Consider the following 21,078-nt stretch of genomic DNA (forward strand, 5'->3'; position numbering starts at 1 on the left):
AGCTGGAGGGCCTGAGTTGCCCACCCCTGCCCTAGTGTTGTAATGCAGCCACATTCAATCTATGGGCAATCACTGTGTAGGGCCTGTCAGCGGCGGAGAATGTAGTGGAAGGTATTGGGGGTAAGCCTTTGAGGATGTAAACACTGGAAGAGGCTGTTGCTGTGGCGGGAGAGGTAAGTATGTACCTGGATGGGCGTTCATGGTGTAGAGGTAAGTACCTGGGCGGGTGTTCTAGCTTAGATTGGGTCAGTTAGAATGGGCTGGGTAAGTTAAAGGAGAACTATGAGGTGAGTGATTTCCACTCACCTCATAGTTCTAGCCGACCTGTGACAATGAGACTGTCACAGGTTGGCTCAGTAGATCGGGAGGTGAGCGAACATATACCGGCGTTCGCTCACCTCTCGATCCTGTCACGGCTCTCTGCCGTGACAGGGGAGGGGCTGGATTCCCCCCTCCCCGCTCCGATCCGCCAGCGCTGACTGGCGGAACGGACGGGGGAGGGGGCGGGTACAGCTGGCTCTGCCTCTAGATAGGCAGAGCCAGCTGTCACTCACGCAGCTGGGTGGATCTCGACATCGATGTCGGGATCAGCTCCAGCTGCGGCGTCTCAGTATACAGCTCGCGGTATACTGAGCCTAGGGTGACGGGAGGACGCTAGTTTGTGTCCTCCCGTTACCCTAAGGAGAACTATGGGGAATAGCCCTGACCCCATAGTACTCCTTTAATGAGAGATCTTGTACTATATACGCAGTGCCCATGTACGTGGGACACCCTGAACAATGAACACTACATGCATAGCCGCTGCTTTCCATGTACTTATTGGTGTATGAGACTGATATGTTCTCTATTGGGGCTCCCCAGATGACAATCTCCTCCCTCCTCTACCTCCAGGGTGCAACCTGGAACTACAGTCTCACCTTGCATGCAGATATATGTACATGCTTCTCCAATCATGTCTTTAGAAATGCCATCTGTGGTATGTTTAAGCCCGCACCATTTATTGTGTCTGTACAGCCCCCCATTTAGCCCTTACAGCAGGGGTAGGCAACCTCACCACTCCAGCTGTGTCAAAACTTCAACACCCATCATGCCACTGCTAGTCATGCCCGTAGCTGTCAGTCTTGCAATGCCTCGTGGGACTTGTAGTTTCAAAACTACACCCTTTGACCACCTTGTGCATGAGACATAATAGTAAGACCTGTAGAGGACTTGCTGCAATAAAGCATGCACAGGTGTGATCAAAGTCCACCAATGTCCAGAGCAGGGACGGGCAACTCCGGCCCTCCAGCTGTGCTTTAACTACAAATCCCATTATGCCTCTGGGATGGGAGTCATGCCTGGAACCTTCAGCTGGAGAGGCCAGAGCTGCCCATCCCTGGTCCAGAGACTTTCCATGGATGCTCCTGGGGTCTCCTTCCTCTCTGTGTGTGGACACTGACCCCTCTTGTCTTGCAGGAAATGGTTTTTATTTGACATCTCTCCGTCCTCCCGGAATAATCCTTTGCCAATTGTAAATATATTTGAAGTGGATTGTTTGCGAGCTTCATAAATCGGATGATCGGCGACATCAGAAATATCGGCCATTACAAAGTGTACATAATGCGGATTACAGAGCCGAGGTTCCCCCACCCTGCAGAGGAGAGAGGCTGAGAACACCTCCCACGCTCTCTGCAAGGGCCGGGAGTCTCTCTGGCTGCTGGAAGTATATTGTTCAGCTTTGTTCCACGGAGACGCCGTATTGCGATGCGTCATTATAAGCAGCCAGATAAAGGGCCCTTACGCTTGGAACATTGGCTGTGACTACAACTCCAATTATCCACAAGGCCCCTTTCACACGGGAATTCCCTAAGCCCATTTTTGACCCATGATCAAAAACCGAATGCAACTGATCCCGATTGGCGGCCGACTGTGCGTCCCTGTACATCTGGGTCTGTACAGGTTCCGCGGACCCAGTGCAGTAGGTCTGCATCCAGGTCAGCTTTTGCACACGTGAACAGATGTAGGCGGGTATAAACGCACATGCATCCGTGTACTTCCGGCCGCCCTTTTAGGAATTACATGGGTCTGGTTTTCCTCCATCTGCATCAATCAGAACGGTCATGGATGCACGGGGGGGTCGTCATTTACTGAAGGCAAATGGGCTGTTCACTTGCCATTGGAAGATTCACCTTAGTTAAGTGAATGCCGGGAAGCTCCGCTGACTTCCATCACCTAATCACGTGCAAACAAAAAATACAGTTTTTTTTTCTTTTTATGTTCCTTGCACATGAGCGGATATTCTTTGCCAAGTGAAATTTCACCCTATTCACCGAGCGGGAGGGCTGTGGTGACGCTACAAATCCTATAAAGCTAAAGGGAAGCTTCCCCTGCAAAGTGAACAGCCTGTTTGCCTTTAGTAAATCAATCCCATGGCATCCGTCTATGGCAGGGGTAGGCAATCCTTGGCCCTCCAGATGTTGTGGACAAATGCCTTACCGTTCACTGGCCTCCAACGTGCAATATGCAAATGAATTCTACTCTACTATGCACATTTTGGTCATGAGCAGAGAGGGGCCCAGAACTCTTTTTTATCTGATTGGAATATTAGAAATGTGACTGATCCGCCTCTTTCTGTGTTTTGTCGATTTGTCTGAAAAACACTCTAATCTGTGTGGGGTTGATCTAAAAAAGCCGGGGTGGGCAACCTCAGCGCTCCAGCTGCGCTATAACTGCAAATCCCATCATGCCTTTGTCCCTGGAAGTCATGCTTGTGGCTGCCAGAGTCGTGCAATGCCTCATGGGACTTGTAGTTCCACCACAGCTGGAGTGCCAAGGTTGCCTACCCCTATCCTAAAGTATTTGTAACACTCTGCATAGAAAAACTTTGCCTGATGTCTGTAATGGCTTTTAATTGACTTTAAAAAGTCCAGAAACCTAATTTTATATTGTGAATGTATGTGGGACGTCCTTACAGCGACGTGCGGGAGACTATAATATATAAAGAATATTTTAAAAAGTGAAATTGTCTTTTGTTTTTTTTTCCAGATTGTTTATATAATCTCAGAAAGTAAATTGAATTCAATAATCTGAGAGCTTTTCACTGCAGTCGTGATCTATAGTGCCTTGCAAAAGTATTCACCCCTTTGTGTTTTTCTGTTTTTATTGCATTACAACCCGGAACACCACTTTGTCTCCAGCCTCCTTGGTCTCCATGGGCCCAGCGGTGCAGAAAACACTATATCAGTATAGTGACACACTACCAGGAAGCTGCCGTTGAACTACAGTGGCCGGACAGCAAGTAGTTAAAATGACTCAACAGGCACAGATAGGGAAACACTTCTTGCATTGACTTGCTCTAGAATCCTGGACTCTTGATACACTTCTATCAAATGTTTGTTTGTCCTCCATGAGCCTGCGGGAAAGATTTTAACTTCTTGACCCCGTGACAGCAGGACAAGAATAAGACGCTGCTACTGCCTCTTATATAGATGGACTTTCTCAGAACCCCCCTCCCCACACACACACATGATTTGGGGTAATGAGCAACCTTACCAAAGCAAGTCGGCTCGCCTACTGAAATGGTTCCACACTGGATACCCATAATAGAAGATAACGCCCATTTATTTTCTGACTCGTCCCCATTTTCCTGAAGAAAGTCATGTTGCAATCGGTGTTTCTTCTTTTCATCCCCTTCTGTCTCAGTATGAAGAAGGGAATCCTTGTTTTATTGGTGGTGTCTTTAGGTGATGGACACGCCTCTCTATTATGAAAGATATGTTTCGTTTTTGTTCCTTACCTTACCAATGTGTTCCATCAAGTTTCCCCGGCTGCACCGGGCCATGGTGGCTAGGTATGTTGGAATTGGTCACCAGGAGTACAGAAGCGCTACTACCAAGTGGTGACTTGGCAAAACCAAATAAGGGAATTAAACTTACCAAAGAATGGGTACTGGTGCGTTATCATCGGCGAGGGGTGGATGGTTGGAAGTCCACAGCTGCTGAGAGTGATGGGCACTCAAAGTTGTGTGTGGGCAGATGGGGGTGTCAAAGCTGTTGGGGCTAAGAAGGGCTCAGTGTCAGTGGGAACCTGGGTCAGATGTTAAGTGTGGCAGGGATCTGGGATTGGGGGGGATGCTGAAAGTAGCAGGCACGGTGGGGACCGGGCTGGTGGATGTTTTACAGAGCTGTGAGGGATGTAACCAGGGTCATATATGCATTGTAGGACTGCCTGTCTGGATGGTGCTGGCCGCTGGATGAGGCCAGTTGGTGTGAGCCTGAACGCTGTGTGGATGAGCTCACTCTTTGGCTTGAAAAAGACCAGCTCTTCGAAGCGCGTAGCCAGCTTGGCATTGTCACTTCATACCTCCTACACCTCCGTTTCTCGCTCCCACCCGCTCTACCCCACAGACACACCGCTCGTTGTTCCGGGCTCCCTGCTCGTGCCCTCGAGCGGTGTAGTCTCACCCCTCCCACCGGCTTCCCTGGCCTCGGCGTCCATCTCCAGGCAACCACCCTAATCACCGGCTCCCCCGGACACCCGACGCTTGTCACCACTCGCCGCTCGTCAGCGAGCAATACAGGCTCCGCCCCTCATCCACACAGCGTTCAGGCTCACACCAACTGGCCTCATCCAGCGGCCAGCACCATCCAGACAGGCAGTCCTACAATGCATATATGACCCTGGTTACATCTCTCACAGATCTGTAAAACATCCACCAGCCCGGTCCCCACCGTGCCTGCTACTTTCAGCATCCCCCCCAATCCCAGATCCCTGCCACACTTAACATCTGACCCAGGTTCCCACTGACACTGAGCCCTTCTTAGCCCCAACAGCTTTGACACCCCCATCTGCCCATACACAACTTTGAGTGCCCATCACTCTCAGCAGCATGCATTACAACCCGGAACACCACTTTGTCTCCAGCCTCCTTGGTCTCCATGGGCCCAGCGGTGCAGAAAACACTATATCAGTATAGTGACACACTACCAGGAAGCTGCCGTTGAACTACAGTGGCCGGACAGCAAGTAGTTAAAATGACTCAACAGGCACAGATAGGGAAACACTTCTTGCATTGACTTGCTCTAGAATCCTGGACTCTTGATACACTTCTATCAAATGTTTGTTTGTCCTCCATGAGCCTGCGGGAAAGATTTTAACTTCTTGACCCCGTGACAGCAGGACAAGAATAAGACGCTGCTACTGCCTCTTATATAGATGGACTTTCTCAGAACCCCCCTCCCCACACACACACATGATTTGGGGTAATGAGCAACCTTACCAAAGCAAGTCGGCTCGCCTACTGAAATGGTTCCACACTGGATACCCATAATAGAAGATAACGCCCATTTATTTTCTGACTCGTCCCCATTTTCCTGAAGAAAGTCATGTTGCAATCGGTGTTTCTTCTTTTCATCCCCTTCTGTCTCAGTATGAAGAAGGGAATCCTTGTTTTATTGGTGGTGTCTTTAGGTGATGGACACGCCTCTCTATTATGAAAGATATGTTTCGTTTTTGTTCCTTACCTTACCAATGTGTTCCATCAAGTTTCCCCGGCTGCACCGGGCCATGGTGGCTAGGTATGTTGGAATTGGTCACCAGGAGTACAGAAGCGCTACTACCAAGTGGTGACTTGGCAAAACCAAATAAGGGAATTAAACTTACCAAAGAATGGGTACTGGTGCGTTATCATCGGCGAGGGGGGGATGGTTGGAAGTCCACAGCTGCTGAGAGTGATGGGCACTCAAAGTTGTGTGTGGGCAGATGGGGGTGTCAAAGCTGTTGGGGCTAAGAAGGGCTCAGTGTCAGTGGGAACCTGGGTCAGATGTTAAGTGTGGCAGGGATCTGGGATTGGGGGGGATGCTGAAAGTAGCAGGCACGGTGGGGACCGGGCTGGTGGATGTTTTACAGAGCTGTGAGGGATGTAACCAGGGTCATATATGCATTGTAGGACTGCCTGTCTGGATGGTGCTGGCCGCTGGATGAGGCCAGTTGGTGTGAGCCTGAACGCTGTGTGGATGAGCTCACTCTTTGGCTTGAAAAAGACCAGCTCTTCGAAGCGCGTAGCCAGCTTGGCATTGTCACTTCATACCTCCTACACCTCCGTTTCTCGCTCCCACCCGCTCTACCCCACAGACACACCGCTCGTTGTTCCGGGCTCCCTGCTCGTGCCCTCGAGCGGTGTAGTCTCACCCCTCCCACCGGCTTCCCTGGCCTCGGCGTCCATCTCCAGGCAACCACCCTAATCACCGGCTCCCCCGGACACCCGACGCTTGTCACCACTCGCCGCTCGTCAGCGAGCAATACAGGCTCCGCCCCTCATCCACACAGCGTTCAGGCTCACACCAACTGGCCTCATCCAGCGGCCAGCACCATCCAGACAGGCAGTCCTACAATGCATATATGACCCTGGTTACATCTCTCACAGATCTGTAAAACATCCACCAGCCCGGTCCCCACCGTGCCTGCTACTTTCAGCATCCCCCCCAATCCCAGATCCCTGCCACACTTAACATCTGACCCAGGTTCCCACTGACACTAAGCCCTTCTTAGCCCCAACAGCATTGACACCCCCATCTGCCCATACACAACTTTGAGTGCCCATCACTCTCAGCAGCCGTGGACTCCCATCCATCCACCCCTCGCCGATGATAATGCGCCAGTACCCATTCTTTGGTAAGTTTAATTCCCTTATTTGGTTTTGCCAAGTCACCACTTGGTAGTAGCACTTCTGTATTCCTTGTTTCTTTTCCTAAATAGCAAACGTCGGACACCCCGGTCCGCATTTCTAAGGAGCCACACACCAAGCACTTTAACCCACACTCATACACCCTCACCTTAGTGTTAGCGCTGCATCAGGGGACATTTCTCCCAATTTGTCGTTGGAATTGGTCACCAGCACACCAGAGGTCCACTTTACCGCTTCATCTTTATTTGACGTCACACAAGCATGGTATCGCATGCAGCATTTCAGAACCATTTGGCGGCTCCATCAGGGAAAATGGAGTGACTAATTCCTACATACCTTGATGCACGCGCCACCACCACCCGCAGGTCATTTCAGCACCCACTGAAGTGCGTTTATTGGGATTCTAGTCTGGTGTGCAATAGGACATTCTGAATACTGGATTTCGGCCATGGTGGCAATCTCGCGGTTTCTGGATTGGCTCCCTACCGGGGCTGTACGTGGGTCCCTCTGGACGAAGGAGTAGGGCCGGCCTGTATTTTCACTTTGCCTACTGGATCCTGCGTTCAGCACGCTCCGAGGTGAGCTAGGCTGCACAGGCAGCGGCACGCTGTATCCACTGAAGGTTATGCAAAATGTCCTAAATGGGCAAATTTAGATTAGGAGGGTGCACATGTTTAGTCTTGCCTAGGGCAGCACAAAACCAAGATACACCACTGGGTGCAATGCCTTGTGTTAGCTGCAGGGTGCTATACAGGTCCAGGGCAGTGGCGTATCCATATTGGTGTGACCCAGCCCCCAAAGACCCGAAGTGAAGGGGTACTGTACCTTGTTAAAATCAGGAAGAATGCATGGTTGGTGAGCCCTGTGCACACCTTGGAGTCCTGCAGCACTGCCAGGGATTTTGCTCACATCGCTGTCTGGCCCTGGTAGTCTGCTGTGGTGCACTGCAAAGAAATGCAAGTCACTTTAGTGCATTGGGGTGCCATTGAAAATGAATGGCAACGCAATACGCCATCAGATGCAGTAGTGCACTGCTACTGGGGGGAGGGGGGTGTAAATGAGCCCTATAAACATCTCAAAGTGTCTAAAAGTAGAAGGATCTGTATCCCCCCCTAGCAACCAGATGGGATCAACTGTCATTGTTCCAGTGCTGGCTGAAAATAAATGGGAAGATCTGATTGGCTATTCTAAGCATGGCAGATCATCTTCCAGAGAAACTGCTGATCCATATTACCTTTCCAGCTTCATTGATCCCTATTAACAGCAATCTTCCAACTACATGCATATAAAACCACTGACACACAGGAGGAAGTTGTATAATTTATTATATTCACAAAACACCAACATATTTTGTGCAACACCTTATGAAAATATAAAGGTTTACATCATTCCTTATATTGTCTCATATTAGGGTTGTCATCATTCTGCATGTGTATACAGATAGTTATATTGCACAGCTCATAATAAGAAAACGAAGCAGCTCAAGCAGTACATCGATAAGCATACGCAGGGGATCTCCAGTGTGCCCATGTCACTGAATCCCTTGGGGAGTGTTACTATAATGTAGACCAGGAGTAGGCAACCTCGGCAGTCCAGCCGTGATAAAGCTGCAAATCCCATCATGCGTCTACCTCTGGGGTCATGCCTTTGGCGGTCAGAGTGTTGCAATGCCTCATGGGACTTCCATAACAACTGGAGTGCCGAGGTTGCCTGCCCCTGATGTAGACAGACCGCTCTCAGTGCTGAACTCAAGCTAGCAGGACATGGTCTGTCTGAATTGTGTGTAGTGCTGAAGCCTGTCTGTAGTACAGACGCCCTCCGTCTAGCTGACACGAAGTGACAAACTGCATGAAATAGGTGCAGCATTGGATGTGCTGAGGCCTGCTCATTCCATAAATATCAGCTATTCTAAATCCTCTACTATAAAATATATTTCTGAGAAATCTTAATTATGTTGTCAATGATTGTCTCTCAACTTGTACATTGTGAATTTGCACCCCAGTACAATGATATTTCTAGAGCCCCCGTTATGTTACGCAATGTATTTCTTTGCCGTCCTTCGTGGGACACAGAGAGACTTTCACCTTCGGGTTATACTGTGGCCTCCAGGAGGATTGGACAATGGCAGCCAAAAGAAAAACTGTAGGCCAGCCCAGAATAACCCTTCCTACTACCGGCATGCCTTTGTTTTTTTCTTTTTTTGTTAAGAGGATGGACGTCTTCTCTTCTTTAGCTCTGCTAGGTGGAAGATTAAACTAAACACCTTTTTTTTTTCTTACTCTTCAAGAATTTTCTTCTTCAATCAAGGACTTTTCAACATTGCTGCCAGAGCTTGTCCCTTCTATTGCAGCTTTCCAGTCTCATCCTGGCTTCAGAGGGCTACGTCTGGACCCTCCTAGATTGCATGTAGCATGGATAACCTGGAAGTGACCCTTGGGACAGTGCGTTCCATGCAGAACGCTTTCCAGACGCTTTCTTATAGAAGTTGGCCTTGGATCGCATTCCAGAGCTAATGGCATTGTCTCAGTGCTTACCCTGTATCAGGTGCGTCCGCGGGCGAGCAGCACAGAGGGAACCCGCTGGCAGGAAGCAGCCGGAAGGGTCCGAAGGCAAGGTAACAAGGGGGCAATCCAAAGAGGTAGTCGAGGGTAATCCGAGGTCGAGGCAGGCAGCAGAGGGTCAGAAACGATAGGCGGTCCAAGGTCGGTACACGGGAGATCAGCAGAGGGTTCAGGAAACAGGCAACAAGGTACATAGGAGGGGAGCTTCGTATGTCACACCATGAGGTGGAATAACTCAGCAATAAGCCAGAGCTCAGGCCAGGTTTTTATAGCCAGGGGAGTTAGGACCACCCCCCGGTCACCGAGGCAACCAGGAGGCTTCCTTCCTCGGGAACCAATGGCAGGCGAGAGAGATCGAAGGTGTGTACAGGGAACCTCCCCCAGCAAGGCTCACACTTGATGCCTAATGGAGCAGGAGTACTACACGCGTGCCCCCGGGGATGTGCGCGCAGCCTGCGTACCGCGCATGCGCACCCACCGTGCGACTCGCGCATGCGTAACCGCAACACGGGCACCAGGAGTTCTGCCAAGCTGAGGAGAAACCCGTGCCATGCCCGTGGCCTCCAAACCGGGGCAACACCCCTGCTTCCTGACACCCTGTCTCTGAAGATTCATTTAGTGAGTAAGCCGGGTGGGTCGAACACTGGAAGCTACCTCTAATAGAATTGCTGGACACCAATAAAATTGCCCATTTGCTGCTGGTTTTGCCATGGGACTGAGTGATGAAGTCATCCGCTGGGTGGAGGGTCACGTATACTCCATGCTCTTGATGAAGCATGGAGAGCTGTCCCTGCTTGCAAAAAGCCAGTGACTGAACTGTGGCCATCTTGCCCTCACCTGCTGCCAGAATACCCTGAGCCTTGCTGTTACACTGTTGCAACATGTCTGATTGTAGACACGGTTAGGACAGTCCCACTTTAACAGGTGTCCCCAGCTCTCAATCTACGAAGGGTTCACAGGTTGTTTGCAGTGTGCCTACTGATGACATCAGCATCCTGGAATTCTGTTGCATTTTGCTCTTACAGTCTATTCCGTCATTGGTATTCTCTTCAGCCTTATCAGGGTTGGCTGGTTCCTCAGCCCCTTCAGCTGGTTCCTCAGCCCCTTCAGCTGGTTCCTCAGCTCCTTTAGCTGGTTCCTCAGCTCCTTTAGCTGGTTCCTCAGCTCCTTTAGCTGGTTCCTCAGCTCCTTCAGCTGGTTCCTCAGCCCCTTCAGCTGGTTCCTCAGCCCCTTCAGCTGGTTCCTCAGCCCCTTCAGCTAGTTCCTCAGCCCCTTCAGCTAGTTCCTCAGCTCCTTCAGCTGAGGTTTTTACTACAGCAATGCAAGACTTTATGGCCCAAGTCCCCAAGTGTTTTGATGCCTCTGCCCAAAGAGACTACAATCACACCCCTGGACTTTCTCCCACATATTCTATATTTGATTTACCCTTGGCCTTGCTGGCTTTTGAGCCATCAGCCGCTGAGTCTCTGCTTCTAAGTCACTCCAGTCCTTGACTGATAAGCTTGCCCCCTGTGGAGTCATAGCTGTTGCTGTTACTCCTAAATTAAGGTGACGCACTCGGTTCTTACTTATCTACAAAGATTGGAAACACCCCAACAAGCAGTTGGCTCCCCCCAAGTGCTTATTAGGCTTGTCCCCATTTGGGGAGGATTTTGTACTCCGCAGTCTACCCATAGTGTGGATCTGGCAGTGTCCTGCCTTAACAAAGCAACTACCACACCAGTGGAGGATGTATCTGCCTTTAAGGGGCACACCGGTAAGTGGTTGGAAGCCCTCTCTAAAACACCATTCTCGCTGGCAGGTCATGCTCTTCACGCCATCTAGGCTGCAATTTTTTTGTGCCAAAATCCCTTAAAGAGATCTTCCCACTGCTGTTGTTGATCCCTGGCTTATATGTTGCATTGGTCCCCTGTCAGTATACATGCGTAGGACACTTCTGTCAAAGTGCAGGAGCTAGCAGCCCAGCTCTGGAATTGGAAAGTCCTTCCTTCCTGTCTTTTGAAAGATCCTCACAAAGGATAGCAGCCTGTTGAACTAAGTTTGGGGCACCTTGGTCTTGGAGAAGTCTCATCTCTCGAGCAACATCTTGGAACCTAGGTTGTCTCTGCAGCCTTGGACCAGTCTGAGATCATCCTATCAGTCTGACAACGCCATGGCTTTGAGTATCTAGATGTCTCACCATGGAGCCAAAGTTTTCCAGAACCTGTGTCCCAGGTGGTGGTCACTGGATGTGGACCTCATGGTCAAGAGGCCTAGCAGAAGCAGTAGATGCCCAGGTGGCTCCAATGGATCAGAACACCCCAATCTATGCTTCTCCTGACCTTCCTAGTCTGTTTTGCAGGATCAAGGTGGGCATTCTGATGAATCTCGTTGCTCTGGACTAGCCAGGAAAATGTGGTACACTGATCTGGTAAGACTCCGGGCAGAAGCTCTGCCGGATTGTCAGGAACGCATATGGAAGGCATGCTTCACTTGGTGTAAGCCTCGGCGCTTTCACCCCAGGGGTTTCTCTGGGGGTTGAATCCTCTCCATCCTGCAACCAGGTCTAGACAAGCATTTTGCTCTGAGCACTAACAAGATCCAAGTAGCAGTATAACCTAAAGGTGAAAGTTTTCCAGTGTCCCTCAATGGACCCCCAAAAAAGCATTCTACTTTGAATCACTTGCAGTGTTCCCTGTTGACAGGGCAGCAGGGGAGTGTCTGTAGCCCTCTGCGCAGAAGCCCCTGTGAGTAACAGGGCAGCCATTGGCAGGTCCCCATCTCTTATCCACGGAAATATTACATGTCCAGAATGTGCCGTGGGCAGAGCATATTTTCCTGAATCCTTCCCACAGATCAGTGCCCGTATTGCCACTGTGCAGCCAGACAACTCCACAGCAGCCAATTTCGGATAAATTATACTGAAGTCAGTAAAGAATTAATAAGGGGATGGCATAAAAAAAATGAATACAGTTCAACGTCACCATGAAAAGGTGCAGGAACCCATTTTCCAGACCTCAACAGTAACAGCATGGCAAGAAGATATGCTGTAGTACCACACTGAGTACTTTAAATTCTTCAGCTGGACCAGGCTCCAAGGAAGGAGCAGGATGACCCACTGGCTTAACATATCATATAGAAATCAATGAAGGCAGAGAGGCACGTGCCCTAGAAAGGCTAATGCCGGATTCACATATTGCAGGGCTCAGGTATGTGTTGTATAACTTGATTCCACATCTAGCTCGATTATGAATGGCAGAGCATACCTTTGCTTTCCTGGCGCAAGTTAAAGCCCAACTGGACCAGTCATACGGCATATAGAGTATTGAATATGTCGTAGTCCTTCTTATCTATCTGCAAAGGGTTACAAAATTCTCTGTGCCACCACTAAGAGAGTCGGACCGCTGCTTTTATATACAAGTAGCAGCCAAGCTCTCTGACCCCCCTTCCTATGGTCAACACCCCTCTAATCAACAGTTCTCTCTGCTCTGCTCTAATCAACAGTTTTGCTCAGGGAGTGAGAGCAACGGTAATGAGATCAGTGGGATGCATAGGACTAGAGAAGAGCGGGGTGAGAGTGCGGTCCGACTTTCCTGTGTGCAGGGTTTTGGTTTTTTTTAACCCTCATTGCAGCACTTCGCTAACAAAAAAAGAGGAATATTTATTACTGTATATGCCACCTGACTGCATTATAGTAATACATTCGGGGGGCGTTCATTCCAGTTATAAATAATTCCAGTAACTGTGTGATGATGTCATGCTGACTGCTGTAAGTATGGCATCACATTGAGTTTCTGCACACCACTTGTATATACTGTATGTGGAAGCCTTCGATATCCCCATATAGGAACAACACCTCAGCAGTCCCTTGTCTGGCTCCTCACCCTCCAGTTGCAGTATGTCTGCTATTCTGTCCATCGTGCCGTAGCGATTTTTGGCAGTACAGGGATGCATGCCACGAGATGGCTGCAACAAATGCATGATAGCTACCCTTAAATTCCGTATCCCTGAATCATAAATAATATATCATTGAAACTTCTTGTGACCTGTAAACCTCTCTTGAGCAGGATTCCTCTACTCAGACTTGGATCCTCCTTGCTCAAGCCGTTATTTGATGTAAAACAGAAATGGCTTTAATATGTGATGCCCCCCCCCAGGCCTTGCTTAGCTGGTCATAAGGCAAAGCATACACATAATCAAGCTTATGCAATAAGGCAAAGTGGCCTGGCCAGACTACTTGGACTTCACCATACTTTGGCCTAGCTCCAGTAAACTATTACTAGTTTTTACAATATCTTTGCAATTTGCCTTATCATAGAAGAGTGATGATGATTGTTCACAGCAAGACGGTGTATACATGCAAAGCTCTGTATGTGCCCACATGTCTGAGACTCAGCTGTACAATGGCAGGAGCGTTGCCTTCTTTATGCTGCTCTTCAGCTCTTCATCCTCCACGAGTACCCAGCTGAGACTATCCACTCTGACCTGTGGGGGTTCCGGGCCGCTGAATACCCCCATGACGGTCAAACAAATTCCATCTTCACCGTCCCCGCCGAGGTGCTGCACTCCTAAAATGCCGTAGGCTTTGGGGGGATCTTGCAGCAGGTTGCGCAGGGGGTTGAGAATGCTTCCTCCATGGGTGGAGCAGACAGCGGCGGGTAGGCGGGCGGGGACACTGGCACTCCGCAGGACCCACAATTCTTCTGGTTTAGTTGAGCAAACTAGAAACATCCGCAGGATGAGGAATGGAGAGGGGTACAGCTGAGGTAGGATGTGGGGGTGCGAAGGTTGGTGCCTGTACTCCAGTGCCAGCTTTAGGAGAGGAAGTATATCTCTGCAGCGCAGGGGCAGAGGGGAAACCCTGTCCCACCAGGAGGCCTGGAGAGATTCCTTGTCTGCTGAGGCTGGAGACTTTAAAGTGCCACCTAGAAGGGGAACGGTGATCAGAGTGATAACATATCAGAATGCAAAGCAAGCAAGTGCAGTCACATAGACAGGAGCTACTCCTGGCAACCTACCAACTATAGTTAGGAACTACAGAGCCACATCGAGCTCTACTGTAAGTTTTAGAAGGGCAACCAGCAGGGGGAGCTCTGCACCCTTACCCTTTGTATCTATGTCCCATTGGCACTGTGACACGTGCTTTGATTGAGGCTCGATCTATGCACCTCTTGTGGTCTACAAAAAATGTCAAAAGGTCTGCGGTCACTAAAAAAACAGGAAAGCGATGAGACAAGCATTCTAAAACTCAATTTATACCAAACAAGGACGGTGTACAGAACACACATTCTCAGCTCCCGTCTAGCAAATGTTTTCCCATATAAACCCATCTAATTTTTAATAAAAAAACAAAGATGTGTTACATACATGTTATGCCAAAGCATATGTACATTAGGATGTATGATGTAACATATAATACACTGAAAGCATTCCATTCCTCTTTATTAAACACATTGAGGGGAATTTATCGAAACTGGAGCAGATGTGCACGGCAACCAATCAGCTTCTCTCTTTCATTTTCATATCTTAACTGGGCAGACTGGAGAGAGAAGCTGATTGGTTGCTTCAGATTTTGTCTGCTCCAGTTTTGATAAATTCCCCCCAGTATGAAGAAGAGACCCAGACTTGCAGTTGTGTGTGCATACATCTGGTGTTGTAGATACAGACCACAGTCCCCCCCCCCTAAAAAGACATTCCAGGAGATGTGTAAGGGTTCTGCATCTCCCCCACACAATTCCCAGTTACTTGGGACGCTCTGGCCGGCGTCCACGGCCCATCGAGTGACGTCACTGGTTGCCAGGAGCTCAGCAGGACACCGGCAACAGCTTTCCAGGTAGCTAAGTGCTAGGCGGAGAGATGTGTATGTCCCTTACTCATCTCCCTGCCCAGCTCTTAGGAACCTGGGACGCTCTGGCCAGAGAGGGGGGCGGCAGGCACATGGCAAACATTGTGCAGCAGAGCGGCCATGCCTCCCCCCCCACATGACCCAAAGACATGCTGCCTGAGGCTGCCTCATTGTAAGGACAGCCCTGAGGAGCCGACATATTCCCGGCTTCCTGGTTCCACGCGGGAGGCCAAGAGACGCTCCTGCAGAACAACATCTGAGACTTTTGGTGAACTTCTTTAAATACATTTCTTCATACCTGTATGTTGGGCGAGGAACACAAACCGCACCCAGGCGGCTCCCCTCTCCTCCACGGCCAGCAGAGTGATGGGCTCACAGGTTAATCCAGTCTCTTCTTTCACCTCCCGGCAAAGCCCGTCCACCAGGGTCTCTCCTCTCTCCAGTCGACCGGCGGGGGTGTACCAGGTGCCCAGACACTCAGTTTTGGCCTCCTGCATCATCAGCACCTCGTCCTGCAATGCAGAAAATAGAGGCCAGGCATTGCAACATTTCAATTGCCGTCCCAAATAGGGAGGGGCAAGTGCCTGAGTACTATGAGATTGTAAGCCCTCAGGGGCAGGGCCGTCCTTACCATCTTGTCTTGAATTGCATTGTAATGTCTTCCTTATATTGTAAAGCGCTGCGCAAACTGTTGGCGCTATATGTAATAATAATCATTTTAATAAGGAAAAGTCGTGGCAATTGTTTATGATACGCAGTACCTTGGAAAATTAAGTCGGGTATACACGGGATGAAGTTCAGCTGGCTTCTGATGAACCGGACGGAATTTGCACAGTGGGTGCCGCTGTTGGCCCCCTTCTGCCCGGCATCTCTCGGTCAGGTGATTGAAGGACTTGGCTGGAAAATTCCCGTAAGCATCAACGGGGGAATCTGTTCTATTTTTTGCAGTTGGCCCCCGCGGGTTGAACAAAAATAAATAGAAACCTGTATACCCGGCTTAAGGGAAGGTTCACACCATTTTTCCAGACCAGATCTGGTCCAGAAAGTGGTGTGAACCTGCCCGCAGTTCCAGACCAGACAAAATGAGACAAGCAGTATTTTTTTGGTCTGGTCTGGAACGGACTGCGCTGGTGTGAACAGAGGCCAGAAATAGCATAGGGATACATTGGGGTGCATTTTACAAACAATCTGGTCTGGAGATGATCTGGATGTGGTGTGATGGGCCCTTCCGGCCCGTGTGATTCCCGGCCCATCTTCCAGAGAGCACAGGGGACCCGTCTCACCTGATCATTCAGTATTACACCCATGACAATGTAGCACACGTTGTGTCTCAGCTTCAGGGGCCGAGGACTCTCCGGCATCATGTCATAGGTGTCAGGAAGAGGGGCGACTCCCCCGACTAACAGAGTTTTCAATTCTTCCTCCAGACCTGACGACATATCTGAAAGACAGAAAAGAAATCCTAATTATATATATATATACACGGATGCTCCTTGGGTTGTGATCAATCAACTTTCGCGTTTACGATGGAGTTTACTGTACTGTACAGGAAACTCCCAGTTATTCGGCACCCACAGGGATCGCTAGGTGCAGGATAACTGTACTTTCTGGTTGCTTGACAGTAAATAGTAACTCCCAAGCAACCAGCCCCGAGGCGCTCCGCTTCCCCATTGCCCTCCCGGCTCGCTTCTGCAGCATGTAAACATCTGGGATCAATGGTTTCAGTAGCAAGACTGCTATTGGCTAAGAGCAGGAATGGACCTGAGAGAGGAAGTTCTCTCTCAGGTCCGCTCCTCTGCTCAGTGGGCGGGTGCAATGGCCAGCCTGCTATCGGCTATTGCAATTTGAAATAGCCAATAGCAGGTTAGCTATTGATCCCCGTTGTGTACTATCTGCTGCCGACCGTGGCAATACAGTGCACTCCTCGGTTTACGATAAGTTACCAGAACTTAACCCGAGGAGTGTCTGTAAATATACATACACCATGTCACCATGTTACGCCCTGAACATGGGTAGAACATAAAACACAGGTGTAAAGGTAAACTGAGCAGGTAACTGACAGCGAACAATACTGCAGAAGGAGGCCAGAAGATGGCCGCCTCCACATTCCTCCGAGGGAGGCCGTCCTCTAAGATTCTCCAGCCGTGGATAATGAGGAGCTCCCTGTGTGCGGCCGACTTTATTCCTGCAGACCGTCCATCTTGTCTGTACAGATCACAGAGGACATCAGTCGCCTCTGATACATTGTCATAGAGCACAGACTGTATCCGCGTCCTGTATGAAATCATCACATCGCACCGCCGCCATGACAACCGATATCTGTAAATATGAATCCGACCTCACACGATGGAAGTGTTACAGACTGTAATCTATTGTACCAATCAGAACGCACATTACTGAAGATCAGTGCAAGATGGATTCTGATTGGTGGCAGCTCCTGACCCCATTTTACAGTATAAGCCCATAGAGAGAGAAAGAGGAGAGGGAGGAGGGAAGGAGGGGGGACAGAAAAAGGAGGGGGGACAGAGAGAGAAGAAGGAGGGGGAGGCACAGAGAGAGAGAAGGAGAGGGGCACAGAGAGAGAAGAAGGAGGGGGAGGCACAGAGAGAGAAGGAGGGGGGACAGAGAGAGAAGAAGGAGGGGGGACAGAGAGAGAAGAAGAAGGGGGAGGCACAGAGAGAGAGAAGGAGAGGGGCACAGAGAGAGAGAAGGAGGGGGGCACAGAGAGAGGGGAGAGAGAGTGAGAGAGAGTGGGGGGAATGGGAGACAATAAAAAACATTAAAAAAAGAGAGAGCAATGGACTATATATACTGTATACGGTCTACGACTCCTGCTCTGGTGATGTAAACATTCTGTATGATCCCTCCCTGTGTTCTGTATACAATGCACCCTGCTGTATATAATGCACACCCATCTCCCCCCCGGCTGTCTGATGATCCCTCCTCCCCCCGGTGCTCTCCGTCGGATCTCCCCAATAATTGATTCCGCCTGATCACAGTCCCCATCATCTCACCTCATTCCTTCCAACCCGGAAGTGGCGGACTCGCTTCTCTGCGCTGATTGGTGGAGGCGGGTCGAGCCTCTCTTTCTTACTGGACAATCGCAGGCTCTGTTTCCAGGCGGGGCGTGTCTTAGTTTAAAAGCATACACCCTCACCAATCGATACACGTTACATAACGCTGCCATGAGGTGGGGGGTTGGGAGACTCACATCATCATTATTATTATTATACAGGATTTATATAGCGCAGTTTGCGCAGCGCTTTACAATATAGGGAAGACAATACAATCACAATTATCACTGATTACATTATGCATGTATTTCACACACACTATGATGAATCCATAACAGACATCTTGTATTTAGATTTGTGATGGCGTCACCTGGTATGTATATGTGGGAGAGCAAACACTGACGATAAGCACACATAGGACGCCTAACCCTTTCAGTGCCAGAGGTGTTTTTGCACTTTTTTTTTTGCACATGTTATAATACACATTGTAGGCCTGAAAATTACTTAAATCCCCCTCCCCCTCCAAATTACATATTTCCTGGAAGCCGGGTCCCTGTAGAATAAAATGGCGGCAGTTGCAGATTGTTATGTTGCATGATGTTAGCGCAACTCTTTATCAAACCCGTTTTCAGGTGGTGGGGGTCCTCTCCGCACACCTTACAGCAGTCCTGGCCAAATAAGAACGGTGGTGCTCGCAATGACTATCACGGATGGCACCGTGCAAAATATTCAGTAAAAGAAACAGGTCACCAGCACTCGTTTAGAATAAATATGTCCTTTTTTAATGGACAATTGTGTCACTACAATCAACAGAGCCGACGTTTCGGGGCCGCACAGGGTCCCTTCTTCAAGGCAGTAAAATTGTGACCATGTCACCTGTTTCTTTTACTCTTTATCAAACCCGACATTTTTGGTAAAAAATACACTTGTTTATTTTATTGGACAAAAACACAATATAATACCCAATTCTTTTGTAAAAGATGAGTTTGTGCCGAGTAAAAAGATACCCAACACGGCCAGCTTAAAATCTGTGTGCCCTTGAAACAGAAATAGTACACCAGATTGTCCATAAATGCCGCTTTAAAAGCCAGTACAGGTCATCAGTTTAGAATTAACAATGGGGCCGGGTGGGCCTTTCAGGAGGCCGAGGCCAAGGCCCAGTAGTGCAATAGTGTTAGTACCTGTTCATTTAGCTGCAGCAGTGGAGGAGGCCAGTGCCCAGCAGCGGGCGGCTCGGGGCCAATAGGTAGGAAGAGTGCAGGGAAAGAGACCCCGGCCAGCTCACCCGAGACCCCGCATAGCACACCATAGTCTATGGTGGTCTCCGTGAGGTCACTTGTGAGCTGTGCAGTCTTTGGTATGTGCAGGTCGTTCTACAGGGTCACCCTCAGTTGGGCTGTGTGGGGGTCTATGGTGGGCTGTGCAGCAGTGAGCAGCGGACTGATCTGTTCTTCGGCTCCAATGTCAGAGCCAGCAGGAGCAGATCTGAAGAGGAGACAGCGCAGGCACAGGAACGTGCTCTGGAGGTACTTTTTTGATGGGGAGGGTGGTTGGGGGCCTGAGATTTCTAGTTACGCCCCTGGGCCTGTTCTCCTTGGAATTGTGATCCTCACCTTTCCCAGGATTCCACGAGATGACCCTCTGATAACAAATCACCCAGACAAGCACACCTGGAAGGGGAGGTTTGGTCTCAACCACATAGGTGGGCCTCGCATTTTAGAGCACGGTCTGCATTGTAGCTTTACAATAAAAAAAACCTGCTGGCAGGTATGACACCTGGATGTCTCGGTCTCTACTGTCCCCCCCCCCGGGTAAGTCTCTTACCTGCCCACCAGCAACGTTTCTTCTGGATGTACTGGGAGCTGTGGATGCACAGCATGACGTTGATGATAAGATGACCACACGATCATAGAAGAGGAGGGGCCCTTGTGGGACACATTGGCAATACCAGAACTGGAGTTCTGGTACACCCCCCCCCCAAACAAGGCTGGGTTCACACCTAGGCGTAACGAATATGCGCATTTGTCACACGTTTTGTGTCGCGTGTTTTTACCACGATTCGCGGTTAAAAAAAACGCGCGTTTCCGAGGGCTACCTGGCTGTATCCCAATGGATACGCGCGACAAAAACGCCCCAAAGAAGCTCCTGTACTTCTTTGGGCGTAGGGCGTTTTGTAGCGCGTTCATACGGCCTGTAATACGCCCAGGTGTGAACCATACCCATAGGAAATAATGGGATTTCGGTGTTTGAGCGTTTTGCAGAGCGCAGGAACGCGCTACAAAACGCCCAGGTGTGAACCGGGCCTGGGTATTTGATCCTTAAAAAGTGCAACAAATGCCAAAATATTTTATTTTCCTCCCGAGGCCAAAACAAGCTCTTAACCCTTGCAGTGCGGGGAGAGCCCCACTACGAGGGTTAATAATAATTTTCTTAATGTTCTTCTTTAAGGCAAACACTGTTGGCCTGTTCGAGAAGACCCAAAACTCATTCCAGTAACTGTAAAAAAATAAATAGATCAAGGCAACTGGACTGGCTGTACATTTCTTGAAGATGTTTTGCTGGTCATCCGACTAGCTTTCTGTATCCAGATTGCATTGAGAAAGCTGGTCAGATGACCAGCAAAACGCCCTCAAGAAAAATACAGCGAGTCCAGTGGCCTTGATTCGTTTTTTTTTTACACATATACCACGACCTGGATGAAGGAGAACCTTCACAGACCCAACCATACTGTACCTGTAACCTGCACGGCCTTCACTCACACACATCTTTTCACTGTTTCACTTGAAAAATGATCAGCTAATTATTAGGTATAAAAAAAACTCAAGCACACGATTTCAGCAAAACAAAAAAGAAGTTTATTTTCAAGGATATCAAAAATAGGAAAAAAGATTACCGACAATAAAAAACTGGTCAGAAATAACAGGCACTTGAGGTGAATGAATCACCGGCTACGTAGGGATCATCTTGTAAACAAATCGATGACCAGACAGGAAGGACACTTTGTTCATCGCGGGG

The 21,078-nt window shown here is 49.4% G+C and overlaps 1 protein-coding gene across 2 annotated transcripts; it reads right to left on the reverse strand.

Annotated features, from left to right (window-relative positions):
* Positions 1–615: 615 nt before the first annotated feature.
* NUDT18 (nudix hydrolase 18) lies at positions 616–18,082 on the reverse strand. 2 transcript variants are annotated; one of them, XM_018570218.1, is made up of 6 exons: positions 18,064–18,082; positions 16,333–16,490; positions 15,348–15,561; positions 13,495–14,129; positions 8,049–8,055; positions 616–629 (listed from the first exon to the last, which is right to left on the reverse strand). In XM_018570218.1, exons 2-4 carry the CDS (start codon positions 16,486–16,488, stop codon positions 13,597–13,599), a joined length of 903 nt encoding a protein of 300 aa, XP_018425720.1. In that variant the 5' UTR covers positions 16,489–16,490; positions 18,064–18,082; the 3' UTR covers positions 616–629; positions 8,049–8,055; positions 13,495–13,596. The 2 variants fall into 2 exon arrangements, with proteins under 2 accessions (XP_018425720.1, XP_018425721.1); XM_018570219.1 differs by lacking the exons at positions 616–629; positions 8,049–8,055 and adding exons at positions 1,489–1,499; positions 6,997–7,000.
* Positions 18,083–21,078: the final 2,996 nt, after the last annotated feature.

The sequence above is a fragment of the Nanorana parkeri genome, unplaced genomic scaffold (assembly GCF_000935625.1).
Source record: "Nanorana parkeri isolate BGI_ZX_2015 unplaced genomic scaffold, ASM93562v1 scaffold1480, whole genome shotgun sequence".
NCBI lineage: Eukaryota > Metazoa > Chordata > Amphibia > Anura > Dicroglossidae > Nanorana > Nanorana parkeri.

Coding starts and splice junctions, on each gene's coding strand:
- NUDT18 (XM_018570218.1), bottom strand. CDS start 16,488: ATGTCGTCAGGTCTGGAGGAAGAATTGAAAACTCTGTTAGTCGGGGGA. Junction 15,562..16,332: donor GTGTAATACTGAATGATCAG/GTGAGACGGGTC, acceptor TCTGCATTGCAG/GACGAGGTGCTGATGATGCA. Junction 14,130..15,347: donor GTTCCTCGCCCAACATACAG/GTATGAAGAAAT, acceptor TTCCCCTTCTAG/GTGGCACTTTAAAGTCTCCA.